Source organism: Mirounga leonina, unplaced genomic scaffold (genome assembly GCF_011800145.1).
Source record: "Mirounga leonina isolate KUSES-001 unplaced genomic scaffold, KU_Mleo_1.0 Mir_288, whole genome shotgun sequence".
Classification (NCBI taxonomy): Eukaryota; Metazoa; Chordata; class Mammalia; order Carnivora; family Phocidae; genus Mirounga; species Mirounga leonina.
In genome coordinates, this window is record NW_023270664.1 from 401,971 (window position 1) to 423,347 (window position 21,377).

The 21,377-nt window shown below is 41.4% G+C and overlaps 1 protein-coding gene across 4 annotated transcripts in view; it reads left to right on the forward strand.

Moving 5' to 3' along the window:
• Positions 1-21,377, forward strand: part of ESYT2 (extended synaptotagmin 2) — an 82,110-nt gene that overhangs the window by 8,553 nt on the left and 52,180 nt on the right. For all 4 annotated transcript variants that reach the window (XM_035029755.1, XM_035029756.1, XM_035029757.1 and 1 more), the window contains exon 2: positions 20,620-20,661. In XM_035029755.1, coding sequence (XP_034885646.1) covers positions 20,620-20,661 — 42 coding nt within the window. The remainder of the gene's footprint in view (positions 1-20,619; positions 20,662-21,377) is intronic.

A 21,377-nucleotide genomic window follows, 5' to 3' on the forward strand; every position in this document is an offset into this window, starting at 1 on the left:
CCCCATGTTGCCATTATTGTACATATTTGAGGTGAACTGTCTACTGGGTTCGTTAATTTATTTCACTCATGCCATAAATATTTAAATGCCTAGCAAGTGAATACATAAGATCTGTTAATACTTTCTAAGTTAATGTCTGAGTACTGGGTTTCTAAAAGCAAAATCCCAAATGTAATTCAAATCATAAATGACAATATAATTTCTAGTTACTTTTTCACATGCATAAAGATCTTGAAATCTACCCAGTACTTAATACAAAGTGTTGATTTTATGTGATAGCTTGAGTCAGCTTGTGGTTTTACAATGGTGGAAATAAAGGAGTGAACGTTGCTATGCTCATGAAGTAGTTTAAAAGGAATTACCCATAGATTGTAATTTCATAGTGAATGGAGCTAGAGGGGAAAGGTTACAGCCGGTCTTTGCTTGCTGCCTGCCCTGGGACCACTAACAAAATACTGCAAACTTGGTGGTTTAAGACAACACAGATTTATTTTTCACAAGTCTGGAGGCCACATGTCTAAAACCAGTTGCTGTGGGTTGAAACCAAGGGGTCAGCAGGTCTGTGCTCCCTCCGGAGGCCTTTCCCAGTTTTTAGAGCTGCATTCCTGAGCTCCTGGCCCCCTCACTGTCTTCAAAGCCAGTAGCTGTTTCCATTATCACGTTCCTTTCTGATTTCTATTTCAGATCTCCATAGGCTCCCTCTCAGAGGGATGCTGTGATTGCATTATGGTCCACCTGGATTATCCAGGATAATCTTCCAAACTCAAGATTCCTAATTTGTCACGTCTGAAAGTCCTTTTTTGCTATATAAGGCAACATTCACAGATTCTAAGGATTAGGACGTAAATATCTTTTGGGGAGCCATTACTGAGCTGCTCTATGTCTTGAGATACTCGGGAGCCAGGATGGCTAAAAAATGGTAATTATGGCTCAGCCATATTTCATCAGTTCTGAAAGACACTCCCACCCCCACCCCCCACTTCATATCTGTGGACTCAGATTCATGTCACAACCATGTGTCATTGTTAGCATGCTCTTTCCTTCTTAGTGGCACAGAGAATAATGGTCTGTTTTAAAATTGATCTCATATTGTATTCAACACTGTGGCTGTTCCCCTTTCCCTCTGTGGCCCTAGTGCCTGGGAGTTATGTGTGGTGTTGAAGAGATGGAATAAGCAGAAACAAATGGGAGAAAGAGGAGCTGAGCCTTTGGAAGAAGGGCGGCCTACAGGTGGCAATGTTTTTGCATTGTAGGTGAGGAGATAAGCACATGAAGCAGGGCCTTGCAGTGTGTAAATGTAGGAGTTTGGGCTTGATCTAATAGACATTAGGGAAGCATCAAAACATTTAAAAGAGTGGTGTGTCCCAAGTTTAAAAAGGGCACGTACTGGGTGGTATATGAAAGTGTTGAATTACTGTATTGTACTCCTGAAATTAATATAACACTGCATGTTAAATGATTGGAATTAAAATAAAAACTTTTAAAAATAGTAAAAATAAATAAAAATAAAAAGGGCATATATAACAAGATAAATTTTGGAGTAATAGACCGAGGGGACAAAGACTGTGGCCAGTCTGAGCATAAGGAAGGAAGGAATGCCTCAATCTCATGGAATCACATTGGGAAGGAAGGAAGAAAAGAGAGGAGATGGAAAAGTGAAAGATGACTCCGGGTTGCTTGCCTGGGCTCCTGGGTAAGGAAATGATGATGCCATATACCAAATAGGATACATAGCAGCAGTTTGGAGGCCTAGGGATAAGGATGGGAGTTAAGCCTAGGGGAGTTCCAAGAGGTATTATCCAGACAGCAGCCAGTGACACACATCAGTATGTGTTCAGTTCACAGGTGATGATGGGTGGCTGAAATCATGCTTGAAGTGGGAGATGGAGAAAGGGTATGCAGGTAGAATAACAAGAGCTGGTGGCCTACCACAGACCCTTTGTGTTTCTGGAGGAAATCAGGGGATGGGAAAATAAGGAAAATGGTTAATGCATTTAGTGCATACTATATGCTTACTTACTCTCTACATAGAACTCATTTAACTCCCACAGACGTGTTACCCTCTTTTTACAGATGAGGAACCTGACAGCATGCTCACTCTTGAGAGGTTCTGTGACTTGCCTTTAGTCCCAGAATTGGAAGTGACGGGCTGGGAAGTCTGCTGTCTGTCGTGCCATTGTTTCTCTGTTCTCCACTTCTCTTGATGGTAGTGAAGAAGGAACTGGGGATTAGACATCGTCTTATCTAGTTGATAATTTCCGCTTTTCAGAGGAGCAGGCTGAGGCCCTCGGGGTTCAGCAGTTACCCCCAGGCACACCAGCACCAGAGGCGATGCTGGGGTGAGGTCAGGCCTCGCTCCATGCCCCGAGGGCCAGGCCGGCCGTGGCAGCTGCAGGGCTGGAGGGGCATTGCTGCCCACTAACAAAGGGCCATCTCGGTGGCCAAACAGATCTTCAGTTTACACAGCCTCCGCCTCCGCCTTCTCCGTTCACACGCTAGGGGTGACAGCTGCACGGTGGCGTGGATTTCAGGGGGTTCTGACCTGTGTATTTGGTACAAGTAATAGAAATGTTCTTTCTTGGCCTTTGTTTCCTCCTTACATTTCCACGTGTTTGTATGGGATCATTTTCCTCCAGCCTGAAGAACTCACTTACATGTTTGTTTTAGTGCAAGTCAGCCAGCAATGAATTTTCTGTTTGTGTTTGTTTACAGAAAAAAGTGAGCAAATAATACAGAATTCTTGTATTCCAACCTACATACAATTTCTTATATTATTAACATATTGCATTAGTGTGGCGTATTTGTTACAGTTATTGAAAAGTGTTGATTGATTTAGCTGAAGTCCACAGGAGTCTCTTCTTACTTTTTTAATTTTTAATTTTTTTTGAAAGATTTTATTTTATTTTATTTTATTTTAATTTATTCATTTGAGACAGAGAGATACAGAGAGAGAGAGAGAGAGAGTAGGAGCAGTGGGGAGAGGGAGAGGGAGAAGCAGGCTCCCCGCCGAGCAGGGAGCCCGATGCGGGGCTCGATCCCAGGACCTGGAGATCATGACCTGAGCCGAAGGCAGACACTTAACGACTGAGCCACCCAGGCGCCCCTGAAAGATTTTATTTTATTAGAGAGAGAGCAAGTGAGAGAGAGAGCACGAGCATGGGGAGGGGTGGAGGGAGAGAGAGAAACAGACTCCCCACCAAGCAGGAGCCCAATGCAGGACTCAATCCCAGGACCCTGGCATCATGACCTGAGCCGAAGGCAGACGCTTAACTGACTGAGCCACCCAGCCTCCCCTTTATTTTTTTAAAAAAGATTTATTTATTTTGAGAGAGAGCGTGTGCACATGAGTGGGAAGGAGGAGAGAGAGGGGCAAGCAGACTCCCCACTGAGTGCAGAGCCAGACGCCAGGCTCAATCCCAGGACCCTGAGATCACAATCCCAGCTGAAACCAAGAGTCGGATGCTCAACCTACTGAGCCACCAAGGCACCCCAAGAGTCTCTCTCTATTTTCTAGAATAGTATCACTGCCCTAAAAATCCCCCTATTCTCTCCCTCTCTCAAACCCCTGGGTGGTTACTGATTTTTTTACTGCCCACAGTTTTGCCTTCAGAATGTCAGGTACTTGGAATTATGTAGTATGTGGCCTTTTCAGATTGGTTTCTTTAACTGTAGCAATATGCATCTAAGGTTCTTCATTTTTCCTGGCTTGATAGTTCATACCTTTCTTTGATTTTTATTGCAATAAGATTCAAATAACAAAATTAACTTTTAAAAAATGTGCAATTCATCGTCATTTAGCTCCTTCACAGTATTGTGCAACTATCACTTCTCTCTAGTTCCAAAACATTTTCATCACCCCAGAAGAAACCCTGTGCCTATTAGCAGTCCCTCCCCACTTCACCCTCCCCCTGCCCATGTAGTCACTAATCGGCTTTCTGTCTCTATGATTTTCCTGAATATTTCATGTAAATGGGATCATATTATATGTGACCTTTTGTGTCTGGCTTATTTCACTTTGCATAATATTTTCAAGATTTTACCCTGCAGTATACATCATTTCTTTTTATGATGACTAATATCCCGTTATATGGATATACCACAGTCTGTTTATCCATTCATTTATCATTCCATCCGTTGATGAACATTTTGGTTGTTTCTTTTGACTATTGTGAATAGTGCTGTGAACATTTGTGTACAAATTTTTATTTGAGTACCTGTTTTCAGTTTGGGGGGGTTTTATACCTAGATGTGGAATTGCTGGGTTTAACTTTTTGAGGAACTGCCAAACTGTTCTCCACAATAGTGGGACTCTTTTACATTCTCACCAACAATGTGAAAAAGGTCCAAATCTTCTACATGCCTGCCAACACTTGTTATGTTTTTAATCTTTATTCAACTTTTAACCATCACCAGTGGGCACTAACAAAGCTTTTTTTTTTTTTTTTAAGTGATCTCTATGCCCAACGTGGGGCTCAATCTGAAGACCCCAAAATCAAGAGTCACTTGCTCTACTGACTGAGCCAGCCAGATACCCTGAACACTTGTTATTTTTTGTCTTTTTGATTATAGCCATCCTGGTGGATGTGAAGTGGTAGCTAATTGTGGGTTTATTTGCATTTACATAATAACTAATATCACCTTCACATGATTATGTGCATTTCTTCCCGTCTCCCCATTTAGTGAGTTTTGGGTTTGGGGGGGGGGGGGGTTTGGGTTATTTCGTAGCTTTAAATTGGCTGTGGTGGGAATATTTATATCCCAGACTTGGCAATCTCAAAACTGGTTGTAAATTTGTACCAGCATATCACTGCTCTGAATTATGTTCCCCTCCCCCAGAGAGGGTTCACCCTGTCCTCTATGGCAGAATGAGAACAGATCACCTTAATCTAGTAAGGTTCTGAGTTAGCCCTAGAGCAAGTTGCAGGGAAAAGCTCTATTTAGTCTGGTCTCACCCACTTTAAGGCATAGCCCTCCAAATGTAACTGAAGACATGCAGTGTTAACTAAATCCCTTTTCAGTCAATCTCAGGGTCCAGGTTGTGCTTTCCCAGTTCAAGGAACCTGCCAAAAGCTCTATTTTTCCTATTAGAGGCTAATTCCTTGTCCCGAGTAGCTTAAGAATTTGGCAAATACCTCAAGGATAAAATTGTAAGAGTAAGTTCACTTCCCTCCCCCAAGGATCTTGGACCCTGGAGTCCTGTTGCTAAGCTGACCCCAACTCCCAGTTCTTGTCTCTCTGATCTTGTTAGATTTCCATTAATTCTATGGCTTCTCTGCTTCTTAGCCACTTCCTCAACCTTTTATATCGTACACCTCGGGGAAAACAGCTTCAGAATGTCACTTCACCACTGTACTGCCTCCTCCCCCGCGTGAGTGTGAGCACGTGAGAATGAGCGTGTTTCATCTGGCGTCTCTGATTGTTCTCAGCAGAATTGGTCTGTTGCAAGGTTCTCCTATCCTCATAGCTTGAAGCCAATGTTATTTTTAGGGAAAAACAGACTTGTGAACTCCTAGTATATTGCCCTGTGAAGGGTAGAAGAAAAAGTATTTTCTTTTGTTGACTGTTCGATTTGGTAGGGGGATGGGAAGATAGATTCAGGAGAAAGAGATTAGGTGTCAAGTTTTATTTTATAATTTTATTTCAAAATGTTTCCCTAGGTAAATATCTTACATTTATGTGGGTTTAATGGTAACTTTTTTCCCCCAAGGTTTTATTTAAATTCCAGTTAGTTAACATACAATGTAATATTAGTATCATGTGTAGAATTTAGTGATTCAGCACTTCATATACCACCCAGTGCTCATCACAACCAGTGCCCTCTTTAATCCCCATCACCTGTTTAACCCATGCCCCTACCCACCTCCCCTCTGATAACCATCGGTTCTCTATAGTTAGGAGTCTGTTTCTTGGTTTTCCTCTCTTCACCCCACCCCCTGCCATGTTCATTTGTTTTGTTTCTTAAATTCCACATGAGTGAAATCATACAGTTTTGTCTTTCTCTGATGGACTTAACTTCACTTAGCAGAATGCTCTCTGGGTCCATCCACATCATTGCAAATGGCAAGGTTTCATCCTTTTTTATGGCTGAGTAATATTCCATAGTGTATATATATATATATATATATATATATATATACACACACACACACACACACACCATATCTTTCTCCATTCATTAATGGATGGACACTTGGACTCTTTCCATAATTTGCCTATTGTTTATAATGCTGCTATAATCATCAGGGGCATGTATCCCTTTGAATTACTATTTTGTATCCTTTGGGTAAATACCCAGTAGTGCAATTGCTTGATCATAGGGTAGTTCTGTTTTTAACTTTGAGGAACCTCTATACTGTTCTCCAGAGTGGCTGCACAAATTTGTAGTCCCACCAACAGTGTAGGAGGGTTCCCCTTTCTCCACATCCCTGCCAACACCTGTTGTCTCCTGTGTTGTTGATTTCAGTCATTCTGACAGGTGCGAGGTGATAGCTCATTGTAGTTTTGATTTGTGTTTCCCTCGTGATGTGATGTTGAGCATCTTTTCATGTGTCTGTTGGCCATCTGAATGTCTTCTTTGGAGAAACATCTATTCGTGTCTTCTGCCCATTTTTTAACTGGATTATTTGTTTTTTGGGTGTTGAGTTTTATAAGTTCTTTATATATTTTGGATACTACATGGTACTTTAAAAAATTTTTTAAGTAGGCTCCATGCCCACTGTGGAGCTTGAACTCATGACCCTGAGATCAAGAGTCGCATGCTGTACCGACTGAGCCAGCCAGGCGCCCCAACGTGGTACTTTTTTTTTTTTTTTTTTTTTAATGAAAATACTGTTACTATTACTGTTAGCACCGGGTGTGAGGCGACTTGTAAATTTTAAGCAGTAGAGCTTGAAGTAAACAGATACAGAAAAATTCCAGTTTGGACTTCACTTATTTTACCTGTGAAATGGTACCTGACAAGTTTGGTAAACTTGGGAAGTACCTGTTAAACATGACCATTTTAATGAATTTATGTTTTTATGAGTCACGAGCACTGTTTCATTTATATTTTATAACTTCAGGAGAAGGACAGGCTGAAGACACTGGGAATGTGAATTAAAAGAAGAGAAAAATGGATTTTAAAACTTTCACAAGGGTCCCATTTGTGTGTAAGGAGGGGCAGGAAATCTGGCTGCCCCACAGAACAGTTTGGGCAGCACTGCCCCTGGGGAGCTTGCCTGGTGTATGCTCTGGATGTGGAGTCAGGGTCAGAGGCCAGTCCTCCGTGGACCCCAGCTCCGTGGCTGCTGGCCAGCATCAACTTAATGGGGCTCAGATCCTTTACCTGCAAATTGGTGAAGTGCAGTGATTGATCTCTCAGGTCCGTGCAAGCTCTTAATAATAAAAACTGAGCCAGGAGCAAGGGATGGGAGTGGAAGAGTAAAGGGTTGAGGCGGTGAAGGGGTGGGGTGAGGGAGTGAGGGACTTCTTCACTAACCATTAGGCCAGGTGCCCTTTAAGGGCAAATAGATCACTAATGTGTCCTTGTTTGTTGACTAATCCACTAACAAGGAGCTCTCAATCAGGCTACTTATTTATCTCTAGGCCTCTGGAGTTACTTATTTGGTTCTGATATTATTTTGGGAAATATCAGAATAAAATAAATGAAGTGTGGTAACAGTGTGTATTTCAGGGAATGGTATATTTGTTTCCCTTTTATTTTTTTAATATCTATGTTTGAGATATAATCCACATACCATACAATTCAGCCACTTAAAATGTACAATTCATAGTTTTTCAGTATAGCACAGCACTGTGGAACCATCACCAATATCTAATTTTAGAATGATTCTGTCCTCTGGTAAACTCCATACCACAGGGCACCCGATGGTTCAGTCAGTTGAGCATCTCCCTTCAGCTCAGATCATGCTCTCAGGATCTTGGGATCGAGCCCCGCATCAGGCTCCCTGCTCAGTGGGGAGTCTGCTTTTCCCTCTCCCTCTGCCCTTCCCACCTGCTTGTTTCTCTCTCTCTCAAATAAATAAATAAAATTTTTAAAAGAAAAAAAAAAAAACTCCATGCCCACTAACACTCACTCCCCATACCCTCCACATTTCTCATGCTAGCCCTAGGCAACCACTGATCCATTTTCTGTCTCTATAGACTTACCTGTTCTGGACAGCCCATGTATATAGAAGCAGTATGTGGTTTTTGTGACTTTGACTACCTGTGTGATATAGAGGTAGATAGAAGATAGAAAACGAGAGAGGTGATAGGTGATTGATAAGTGGTAGATACCATATTCACCTCCTGGTTTTGAGGGTGCACTGTAGTTGGGTAAGATATACCCATTGGGGATACTGGGTGAAGTGCACATAGAGCCTTTCGGTGTTTTTTGCAATCCCTATAATTATTTCAAAAGAAAAGAATAGAAATTCTTGAAGGTGATCATGGGACCTAGTTATTGTTTCTGTATTTAGTTACACATATATAGTGAATAAACTAGTGATCTAATTATCTTTTTTGTATGTAGTGATGCACTTATAGTGAATAAGCTAGTGGGTTTTCTAGGGAGAATTGGGAAGGGTCCAAGATTTGATCATGAGATGTAAAAGAAATTTTTTTTAAAGATTTTATTTAAGAGAGAGAGAAGGAGAGAGAGAGAGTACAAGCCGGGAGGAGAGAGAGAAGCAGGTTCCCTGCTGAGCAAGGAGCCTAATGCAGGGCTCGATCCCAGGGCCCTGGGATCATGACCTGAGCCGAAGGCAGACGACTGAGCCACCCAGGCGCTCCAAGAGATGTGCAAAAATTTTTGTGACTTTTTCCCCCTGAGATTCCCTGTTATTAAGTCTCTTGTATGGAAAAGAAAGAATGATAGAGTGAGCCATGATATTTCTCCCTGGGATATCAATATAACAACAAAACTGAGGGTTTGGGTTTTTTGGTTTTTGGTTTTAGGTATTTCTGTATTGCATGATCACATGTTGATGACAAACAGGTCAAGTGGGGGATGTATCAGAATCTTGGTTTCAAACATCCAGTAAAAATATTTAGGAAAAAAGTCCTAATGTTTTCAAGTGCCTGATTATCTATTGTTCTTCATTACATACCAATAAAGGAATAAAAAGATTAAACAGGTAGATTGTGGGTTTGTAAATGTCTTTGACTTCATCCTCATAACGCTTCAAATATATACTGTCTGTGAAAGAGAATAAAATTAAGCTCTTAGAAATATGTAAACCTATTTCTTGAAAACGAAAAATTCATAGTAAAATTCCAAACACGAGGTGACTTCTGAGTCTGTGTAGGTGTTTGGTATTCCTGTCGGTTCTGTACTGCAGGGGATTTTAACCCTGACTTCATGGTGTCCTGTGGCATTCGTTGCTGCTGCTGCACCTTCTTCAGCAGGAGCACAAAGCTGAATTGATTCCACTTGCTGTATAGAACATGTGCGATTAAGTCAGTGCCACATTATGTATCTACCTTCTGGCCCATTTCAGTCAAAACATAAGCATATAAATTTGAATAGTAGCATTTGATTTGAATTTAAGGCCAAAAACAACCAGAATGTCTTAAATGTTTTAGTGAACGAGATGAGAAGACATGTTTGCTATTCTTGGACTCATTTTGATTTGCAAGATTGATGTAATTTATGCCAGAACCTCAACTCTAAATCAAGATTTGTCACATAATTTGTATGACTTTTCTTTAGCAGTTGCAGATAATGTCTAAATGACTTTAGAATTTTGTTAAAATATGCTTAAAGTCTTTGAAAAATATCCATGGCTCTGCATCTGTATGTAAGGCATTAAATAAATCTCTTGACATTAGTATTTTGATGAAAGGATATCTAATTGTTCTCCTGGGTAGAAGTTATGAAGTATCCCTGTCTTGACTCTGCCATTGAATATTAGCCCTGACTTAAATTCTCCCGTCATTCCATGCATGCGCTGAAACTTAAGCCTCCCGCCCCCTTCCAAAATAAATGGATGAACAAATAGTACATCTAACATGGCAGATATACTATGTGAAATTACAGAAGGCCTCATAGTAAAATTTCTTTAAAGTATATATTCTTTTAGTGAATTAGAAATAAGAATTGGTTTTCAAATGATTTAGACAGCTTGGTTAGTTATTAATAAACCTAGCTTTTTAGTTTTTATTTTACTGTTTCCTGATCTATAAAAATAGGTAGTGGTCATTCATATAACAAGAGTAATGAATTATTGAAGAAGAACATGCTTTAAACATCTGTGAGCAGTGTATGTAAGTACTTCCCCTCTGTCATTGCTTGGGCCGGAAGAGTCTCAAGACCATGGAGCTGAGGTTTGGACCACGTTTGTGACTTCCTATTGGGGTTTCAGCCAGCCTGTGGTCAGCAGCCAGTTCTTAACTTCAAACTGTTAGAGTTTGAGACCACAGAAGAAAGCAACAAATTTATCCTGTTAGGTCTGTGGTGAGCATATAAAGAAGTGATTGTGGTCACTACCTTTGGTCTAAGGTAAAACACTGCAGGAATGTTAGTGCTTCTCAGATTCCCTGGTGAAATTTCTTGTTAATGGAAAAAGTACCTAGGAGAGAGTTTTGAAAATGTTTGCCAGTAGGAAAGGGCCTTTAAACAGGTGGATTTTCCAGCATTGTCATTGTATTTTAATGTCTTTGTACTATAGCGTTCTTTTTGGTCTGTCAGATCACACTGTTACACAGTGGTTGAAGTCCACATGAAGCGGACACAGACTCCTGAGAAGTGTACAACTGTGTGGATTTAGAAAAAGGTTAATTGCTTTATTTACTATGTGAATTAGTTGATTGCCTACTTTTTATGTAGACTAAAAATAGGTAAACCGAGTTTTGTTTTTTTTTTAAGGTTTTACTTATTTATTTGACAGAGACCGCGAGAGCAGGAACACAAGCAGGGGGAGTGGGAGAGGGAGAAGAGGCTTCCTGCTGAGCAGGGAGCCCGATATGGGGCTCAGTCCCAGGACCCTGGGATCATGACCCCAGCTGAAGGCAGACGCCTAACGACTGAGCCACCCAGGCACCCCTAAACCCAGTTATTTTGTGCAATTTCTTTTTACCATCCAAATGACTAATTTGACCATACTGTTAACATTTTATTACAGAATTGACAAGTTCTGAGAGAAACATTCCTCTCTCATGTTTTTAACCTTGAATACTTTCTTTGTAGAAGTAGCTTTTAGGAGAAAGCATTCCAGTATCTTAGAAAAAAGTATTAAGATTTCTTGACTCCATTTTTTCCAATTTGCATGCATACTGAGCCTCTGGGGAAGGTGGGAGTAGGGCAAATTGGAATTGGGCATTGTGAGGAAAGTCAGAGGTAGTTTAGAATAACCCCTCTGGGAAATAGGTAAAGTTTAAATATAAAAAGGTTGGAGGGCACAAATTTATGTTGGTACCAATTTTCATCTGAGTCATTTTCTTGCTGATATGTTCAACAGCCAATCGGTCAGAATGCTCAGAGCTCCTCGCTGATACGTTCACCAAGAGGTAACATGTACATTGCAAGATACTGATGACTTACAGTTTAAATTTTTTGAAATCCTTTCATTTGGAAGTTTGTCCAATGTCAGTATTTAATACTTTCCGTAATGCCTTTTTTCTCATCATAATTATATAATATGAAGAAATTGTGATTTTTTTTTCCCCCCTCCGGATCCCATGCAGAAGTCCCCAGGTCTCCTCCACGTTATGTCAGCAGGCCATACGTACGTTGTTGTCTGTGTCTGTCAGGAGTGGAAAGCACCGGCATGGAGAACTGCAGGTGTCCCCTTGATCCAAGGTCAAGAGAGTGAGAACACTTCTGACACTCTTGCGCTGCTGTCCCACACTTCCACCTTCTTCAGTAGCAGTTCCAGATCCTGGGTTCTCCCAAGTCGTTCTAAACACTGGAACCTTAGACTCCCTTTGGTTGATTTGTGAATTAACCAAAATTTTTCTGGGTAATTTTAACTTGCTGCAAGTCTTTTTCCATTTTCATTGATTTTAAAATGAATCAGTATGCAGACAAAACAATATTAAACATTTGAAGATTTTTAGTTAGTATCTCCCCAGCTTGTGAACTGTTTGAATGCAGGCCAGGTCTGTTTAAGTAAACCAGCTGTGTACTTCCAGGCAAAGATACGTGTTGATTGCTTAAAGGTTTCAGTTTGTCTTGTGATAACAATGAATAAAGTGTAGGCATCTCATGTTTCTTAGAACCTATGGTTCTCTTGTCCTATTCTTGCCTTGTTTGTTCTTATTTTTGAGAGGTCAAGTGTTAATTTTAGAAAAGGAAATAAAACTCCTGCTTAGGTCTTTTCAGTTTGTAGACTTAGGTAGAATTCATTGCATGGTGTAGGAAGGTTGGTGTTTTGGGATTGCCAAAGTGTGGGTGACTCTCACTTGTGCGGGGTGAGTGCTGAGGTAGGGCTTGCTTGGGTTTGTGCTGGTTGGAATCTCCCCTGGGTTCCAAAGGCACACTCAGAACAGCTGTACCAGAGGGATTGAATTCTTTTTTCCTTTCCCCCAAAGTAGTGAAGGAATTCTTTCACTGGAACCAGTCATTGCTCCAAGTAAGAATTTGGTGAGTTTTTTGGTGTTGGGTGTATTTTTGTTGTTGGTTTTTATTTGTTTGTTTTTGAGATAGTGCCTAAAGGATGATGCAGAAATGAGCAAAGCTCAAATCTTTCTTGGGATGAGGCAGAATGTGATTAAGTGAACTTGATAACTTAATTGTCCAGTTTCCTGTTTGAAGTTTAATGACATTTGGTTTCCAAAATGATCATTTCATTCATTTATATTTTTAATTTTACTTAAAAATATTACATCAGTCATGCTTCAGGTGCCATAGATACGTTTCTTCATATTTTCCCAGAGAGTGATTAGCTTATTCTAGAATTTTTTTAAAAAGATAACATGTTGTTCTCCTTTTGTTCTTATTTTTTATTTATTTGACAGAGGGCGTGAGCAAGCGCACAAGCAAGGGGGGAGAGGCAGGCAGAGGGAGGAGGAGGAGCAGACTCCCCGCTGAGCAGGACCCTGGGATCATGACCTGAGCCAAATGAGCCACCCAGGCGCCTCTCGTTTTTTTTTTTAAATGAAGGAATCCCCAGCTTTTGGACTGCATGTTCCAGTGCTGCTAATGCAAGTGGAACTTAAAAGCACATGCGCACTCGGCGTACTTCTGTGGGGCTGTAGATGCCCAGGCCTCTGCTGGTGTTGCACTGAGCACTGATGCCCACAGAGTGCTGAGTGTTCACGTTGTCTTCAAGGGGAGTGCTATTAGTCCTTTTATTTAACTTGTAAGCGTTAGCCCATATTATTTTTAATGTTCAGAAATAGAGAAAATGATTTGTTTAGAAAAGTTTGGCTGTGCTCCAACTTGTAGCAGCCCTCGTACTTCACCAGGCCTAACAGGGCGGGCGGTAGAACCCTCGAGTCTGGGTCTCCTCCCTCTGGACTGTTCCCCTGTCTCTTTGAACAAATTAGCCTTTCTCTGTAAATCTGTTTCATGACCTGTTAGATGGAGCCACTCATTGTTCAAAGTGTTGTGAGGATTAAACAAGATACTGTATGTTCCTGGCACACAATTAATGTTCTATCTTTGTATATTTGGTTTAAATTTTTTTTTAAACAAAACAACTTTGGTAATATCAACATCATATTAGAATCCAAAATATGCCTTTGTTCTTTTTAAAGATAAGATTAAAAAGAAATTTCTTACGTAGTGTCGACTTTTAAATATAATCAAAACGTAAGTAATCATACAATGGTTCTTTCTAGTTTGTAGAGATAATATAAATAATAAATATGAAAACTTGTTTTTTAATTGGACTTATAAAGGAGATTTAAGTGGCTTTTGTGCTTTCTTTTTTTTTTTTTTAAGTTCAAAGATAAGATTTTAAACCAAATCATATGTGTTCATGGACTCTTCTGTGATTTAGGAATGTGTTTTCTATTTTCTCTGTATATTCCAGTTTTTATCTTCGATGTTTTTGCTACTTTAAATTCTGTTTGGTGGAACATAAGCAAATGTTTATGAATATGGATTAGTGAGAAACAGATTTTTTGACTTAGTAAACAGAATTAAAATTTGGTAACAGATTTCTTTCTTCAATTTTGATATCTTTTTCTTTGACACTTTGAAATAATCCCTTATAAATTAAAAACCCCAGAATTATTGAGTGCCTTGGGATTCTGCTACGAGGAGACGGACTGACCTTCAATTCCAGCTGGTTCACTTGTGTTGAGGGTTTATTCGTGCAGGTGGTTTCTCTGCCGCCTTCTTTCTGCTTGTTTCAGAATAGATTGGGGGTACTGCAGAAGTGTTTCCTGGAATGCTAATCTTCCATCATTTCTCTACGGAACACTCCAGCATTGACCTGATGCCTGTAGAATAAAACCAGCAGTCCTTTGCATGGCATAGAAAACATTTCAGGCCGGTCTTGACCTGATTTTTCAGCTTCAGCATTTACCATTCCTCCCATCGCCAAATCCAGCCAGCATAAATTGCATATGCTGTTATTTTTGCTTAGAATAGTCTCTTTGCATAGCAAACCCCAACTAATTTTTCCAAACCCATCCGACACACTGTGTTCTTCCCAAATTTCTTATGGACTCTTCCAGGCAGCATCAGATCCTCCCCTCACAGACCAGTGATCACACCTTTCCACACCGTCCACTCCACCACCTGTGAGCTTCCCAAGGACAGGAGTGTGTCTCTGTGTCCTATCCCTAGCTCTGAGGACAGAGCCAGAAGTAACTACTCAAAAAATGGCTTCTTCAGTCTGTTCTTCAACAAGATCAATCTACACATGTGCAGTAGATTAAGGAATAGCGCAGTGACAGAAATGCAATAACAAAATCAGAATTCACACCGGTCAAACTGTATTTCTGTTCTGGTGCATGATGGTGAGTAGAGAAGCCTTATTATTACATAAATTTAAATTCTGTAGGCCATTTGTGGGACTGGTATGTATTTTGCAGGAAAGAAACAGCTTTATAGGGTTATTCTCTTTAAGTATGACAGGATGAGTAGGAATTTGCTAGCCTACTGGCAGACCTAATTTGGAAAATACCAGTAAACTTAGAGAAAGCAAATAATGTTAGAGAAGGCACATGTTTTCATTTTGGAACAATTTTTGCAGAAGTCATTTTATCATATTTAATCAGTTGCTTAGAAATGGGGTTGCTGGGCCACAGGGTGAATATATATGGAATTTTGTCATTACTACTTAAATATCATAGCCCTTTCATGCAAATATTAAGTAAAACCAGCCTTTAGATTGCTCTCTTCTTAGTCTTGGGTGAAATACTGGGTCTGGTAATTGTGTTTTATTGTGAATTGCTATCATGCTTGCTGAACTTTGCTCTTAGCTATTTCAGGACTTGTACTATATTTGACCTCTAGAGTCTCGATAAATAGATCACTATTAAACACAAAATTTTCTGCTTCTGACTTGGTACTTCATATAATTTAAGGCATATATCCTGAGTTCTGAGCTTCACTCTTTCGTGGGAGTCTGTCCTACTGAGAACTTGATGGACTCTGTGGATTGACTGTCTCCACAGTACTTTTTCCGTCCCTCAGTAATAGAGTGATCAGCAGAAGGGGCAGACAAATCTGAGTTTTCATCCCCATTCTGTCACTTAGTAGCTATCCTGTAAATTGGGGATATTAATGGTTCCTATTTGTAGATTTGTTGTTAAGAATTAGCTCAGATGGAGGTTCAGAAGGAAGAGCTGCCCAGGGTTGGGGAGTGAAGAAGAGGCAGCAGTAATGGTGACTCTGGGATTTCTGGTTTGCTCGACTGGGTGGATAGTTTGAAATAGTTCAGGTGTAGTGCGGGAGAGACAATTAACACGGGGTCCATTATGTGTGACTTGGGAGATGGAAAGTTTCATGGCCTCATTGAAATAATCCCTTTCTATTTTGAAGGAGGAAGAAATATGATTTACAAAGTTGTGTTGACGTTCGTGCGCATCTGGGCACAGAGGGCGTGGATTGGTGTCCTGGGTTGTGCAAGCTGGTTGTCTACCTTATTAAAATTCGAGGTCTTTTACCCACAAAAAAAAAAAAGGATTAGCTCAGTTAATGTATGTTGATAGCTCACCACAGAACCGGCCACACACAAAGCAGCACGTAACACTGCCATAATACGGCAGGTACCAGTTACTTTTATCACGTCAACCAAGAGTACTTGGGTTTGAAGACTCACTAATCTTCCAGGAACCCAGTTGGAGGGAGATTTGTTATCTGTTCCTCAGCCATCCAGGGATGGGGCCTTCAGCATCTACCTTCCCTCACCTTCTGCTCCTCCAAACCTTTTATATGAAAGGTTTTGAAGGGAGCTCAGCCTTATCGATCACCTCATTATATGATCTTACCCTTCTTGGCTTTGTGGACTCTGTGAAAATCTGATCATTTGTCTCTAAGTAAATTTGTATACACACAACTTTGTGCATATCAGGTTCCAGACAGGACCCTAATCTTTGAGCCTTCCTTAAATTTGAAGTGGGTGGAGGGGGTGCCTGGGTGGCTCAGTCAGTTAAGCGTCTGCCTTCGGCTCAGGTCATGATCCCGGGGTCCTGGGATCGAGCCCCGCGTCGGGCTCCCTGCTCTGCAGGAAGCCTGCTTCTCCCTCTCCCACTCCCCCTGCTTGCGTTCCCTCTCTTGCTGTGTCTCCCTCTGTCAAATAAATAAATAAATAAATCTTAAAAAAAAATTGAAGTGGGTGGAAAATCTAGATTAGTCAAAGCTTTCTCTGTGTGAGGCATTATACTTAGGTTACCTGGTTATGGGCTTTTAGAACTTAGCAAGAATTCAGTTCTTCAAAGAAACTAAGGAATCTTTAAAAAAAAAAAAACAAAAAACTGTAGACACATTTTACCCCTCAGTAGTAGAAGGAAAACCATTTGCACATAAACTACAGAGAAACAATTTCTCTGAAGTATGTAGGATTAATAGATGACTCTCTACCAGTTAGTGAAAAGGAACTGACCACTTACCCCCTGCTCACTGGAAAAAGATGCAGCCCATCTGGCCCAGGTGTGTCTGGCAAGACCTCAGTCTGTCGTGTCTTCTCTTGGTTACTGAGGAATGTGGGATACCCATCTGTAGAGGTGCTGGTACCAGCTCCCCAAGAGCCTACCGTGTTCTCAGTAGGGTGGGCATCCTGATGTCTGCCTTGAGTGATGATTTGCGGCATCACAGACTAAAATCACAACAGGTAAAGTCCTTGTTTTCGCAGATGGTGTTTTGGTTGTTTACGGGGCATAACGTATAAATGAACATATCCTGTCACTTCATAGTATTTGGGAGCAAAGAAGAAAATCTGAAAACAGGTTAAACTCATCTTTCTATAATTTTATTAAAGGACACTTGACATAGGGAATATTTCTTTTTGAAGCAGAGCAGCAGTTTAAGATTTCTAGAATTGAAGCCATGGACCACCTGTGTGGGCCCCTCTCACTGACATCCTAACATCATGCATTCTTGCTGTCATCTGTAAGCCCACATGGTCCTAAGGATTATCTTGATGTGGATAGTTGTTACTTTTATTCAGTGTGGAATGATACAGAATTTTAATCTAAGTCCAATACCGTATTGAGGTTTTACACTTCACATAACATTTTACATTAAAGTACAGCCCGAAGAATTTACAGTAATTTCAGTAATATTCTAAATAGTCAGAAATACAGATGTCTCTGAAAAAGCAAACTCCACACAAAGACTCAGGAGTAATGTTTTAGATTGAGTGTTGAGCATTCTGTCAGCTCTGAGTAGCATCTCTTCAGAGACCGTTCATTCCTTTGTACAAGTATGTAGTGCACGGGGTGAGAGGGAGGTGTTGGGTACACGGAGCAGCTAAGGAGCCTTAACAGAGTGATAGGTGACAAATGCAGATTTCTGGAGAGAACCTGAGTGTGACTGCTGTGGGGCTGAGGAGTGATTGTGAATGGTGGCATGTTTGGGAAGCTGTCTAGAACGGAGGTGAGCTGATTGTAAGGAGGAGCTGGCAGAGAGGGGAAGTTAAGAAAAAGGTAACCAGGGCGCCTGGGTGGCTCAGTTGGTTGGGCGACTGCCTTCGGCTCAGGTCATGATCCTGGAGTCCCGGGATCGAGTCCCGCATCGGGCTCCCTGCTCAGCGGGGAGTCTGCTTCTCCCTCTGACCCTCCCCCCTCTCATGTGCTCTCTCTCTCATTCTCTCTCTCTCAAATAAATAAATAAAAAAAAATCTTTAAAAAAAAAAAAAGAAAAAGGTAACCAGTAAATAGAGAAGAATATATTTCTGCGCAAAGGAGCCATTATTGTTTGGTTGAATTCCACAGGACTGTGATAAAGACAAGATTTGGGGGTGGTGAGTCAGAGAAAATATGATTTGAGGCAGGTCTTTGATCTCCCATTTGATAAACATGTAGGACTGTATGGTGTTGAGTGAGGTAACTGAAATGCGGCTTCTAGAGCTGGACTTGGTGTGGCTGGGAAGCCGAGCAAGGCCTCCCAGGTAAGCAGGTGTGGGCAGGCTTAGCATCACCAGAAAGGCAGGCCTGCAGAGAGAGCTGTCGGTTCTCTTGTTTGCTCTGAAATTCCAGAAGAAGCGCATCTGCAGTGAAGGAGTGCTGGCCATCCCCAAATAGGTGCTCTGCTTGTGCTTTTCGTCCTTTCTGTGGCCACTGTGGCTAGTTGGATTCCGAGGGGCAGAAGGGAAGACAATCCCACGATAAATTGCCTCCTGGGGCCACAGCTGAACACCTGCTTTTTAAGGCCTGGTACCTGGAGGGGCAGCCCCCGACGCATTCCTGATCTGACACAGAGTACTGGCTCCTGTAATGTGAAGAAATAGCAGGACACAACCCGCAAAGGAGTTGCACTTGCTTCATTTTGCACCCTAGTCCAGCCAGTCCGGCAAGCCCCCAAATGTCTTGGGTTTTTGGCGGAAAGTGCAGTTCCACTCGGGTCAAATAGGCCTCTCCACAGCGACATGTCCTCTGGATTTAAGTAATCTTTGCCAGTAGTTCTCTTCCCCAAATCTTTGCCTTATTTAGCATTATCCTTCCCAACTCTTAAGCCTTTTCCTTAATTCTGGAAGGTTGCCGTCCCTTTGCTTTTGTCCCAGAATGGATTCAAGCTGACTAACTTAGAAGACATTATTTCAGTTCCCTCTGGGCCCCCCTTGTGGCTCAGGCATGTTGAACCTGGGGTGTGAAGGAGCAGGCGGCTCCGGCACGTGGACACAGAGGAGCAGGAGGAAACGGCTGTGGCCTCTCGTGGAGCAGTGTGGCTGTGAGAGGGTGCAGTGACCGCAGCTCCTCCCAGGGCCAAGCTTGAGAGAACCGTCTTCTCGGGAGCCCCCCACCCCGCCACCATGATAGTCCCTGGCCAGCTCCTCTCAGCCTCAGTGTGGGGTAGGCTGCTGTGCCGTGTCATGTAGGAACGTGAGTGTGGCGGTTCCAGGAATCACATTTCCCTGACCACCTCTCAGTCACCCTCACAAAACGGCCTGTGACCCATCGTACATCTAAACCAAGAATACGCTTTTCGGAGCATTAGTATGGCCTGCATGCTGTTCTTTCTTTGAGGGAGTACATAGCATTTCTCAGAGGAGAACTCCCTACCCAAAACAGCTCTAGCCTTCCTCTGCAAGGGGTTTTTATCTTAACAGCAAAGAACATACGTTTCCACCTTTTCTCTAAATAGGTTTGTTTCTGTCTCTGCAAACACTCATATTCTCCAGTATACAGGCCCTACTCATGGAGGACTATAATTACAATATTCATTTGGGAGATGGTGTGAGAGAAGCCAGATATGGAAAAGCATCTGCCGGCTGGTTTGGGCCAAAAGAGGAAAGTCAGAGGGAAAGGTGGGTTCTTGAAGGCTCTGAGTCTAGATGTCTGGAGTACCGATGGCAGTGCTGGCCATGGAGTGGAGAAGCATGGCTCTTAAAAAGGAAGAACTCACAGTGGAATACTCTTCCCGATATTCCAGATGCCAGGGAGCTTTCCTCTGGACCTGAGAGATACAAAGAAGGGACTGTGGCGTTGGTTGTCACTAGACTTTTCTGCCTCAAAGTGTTGTCGGGACGTAAAGAGCCAGAGCACAACACATTTCGGTTTCTCCTCAGAAGCCGTTGTGCAAAGTTTCAGAGCCCGGCATTGTCAAGAAGCGTTAGGGAAACAATGGGTGTACGATAAGATTAAACAGCCTGCTGTGGTGAGTGCTGTGAATTGTGCAAGACTGTTGAATCACAGACCTGTACCTCTGAAACAAATAATACATCATATGTTAAGAAAAAAAAAAAAAAGAAGATAGCAGGAGAGGAAGAATGAAGGGGGGAAATCGGAGGGGGAGACGGACCACGAGAGATGATGGACTCTGAAAAACAAACAGGGTTCTAGAGGGGAGGGGGGTGGGGGGATGGGTTAGCCTGGTGATGGGTATTAAAGAGGGCACGTATTGAATGGAGTACTGGGTGTTATGCGCAAACAGTGAATCATGGAACACCACATCAAAAACTAATGATGTAATGTAAGGTAATTAACATAACAATAAAAATTTTTAAAAAAGATTAAACAGCCTGCGCGACATTTTCACGTACAGTTGCTGGGAGTCCATAAGTCATGTCTGTGTTTTTCTCTTAGGTTCATTTTCCAGACACTGAAAGAGCAGAATGGCTAAATAAGGTAAGAGTAGAATATACTAAATACCAGAGTATCAGCGGGAGTTAGAGGATGAGGTGCCATCTTTCCATTTTTGGGAAGTTGGATGTTGACAGTATGTGAACTCCTTTGGGTGTAGTGGACTGGCTCCTCCTCCCAAAAAAACTGAGTCATAACTGATAAACGGTACTTTCCTAAGTAGTGAAAACTGTGTCTTTAACATGAAAAAATTGATACGGTCATAGTTGTGTATTTGGCCTTGTGTCTACTTCCCTGATTGGCTAGTGCTCAAGTCTATTTTATAATAATTACAAGCAGAATTTTTGAAAATATTATGAAAAGGGAAGTAATTCCCAAGAAACCTAGTAATAGATTAATAATTTTTAAAGGTTATTTAAGATCATATATTTTGAAGTAGATGTTTGTCCCCACATTTTGTATATCCTTAGAGCTATAAAGTAAAAACTAATGTAGATTAATGATTGCCTGACAGCACCAGAAGTTAGTCCATCAGTAAAGAAAACTCATTAATGTTTATTAAGATCTATACAGTTTTAGGTTTTTAGAAATGAGCTGAAACCACAGGGTTTTCTGATTTTTCTTTTTCCCCCTAAGCAACTTTAAATGAGCTGATACGCTTAAATGGAATGCTTAACCAGAATAACTAATTTCTGGAACATATTAGTTAATCTGTAGTTTATTGTTGTAGTACATTTTTGAAATTCAGATCATGTTGATTT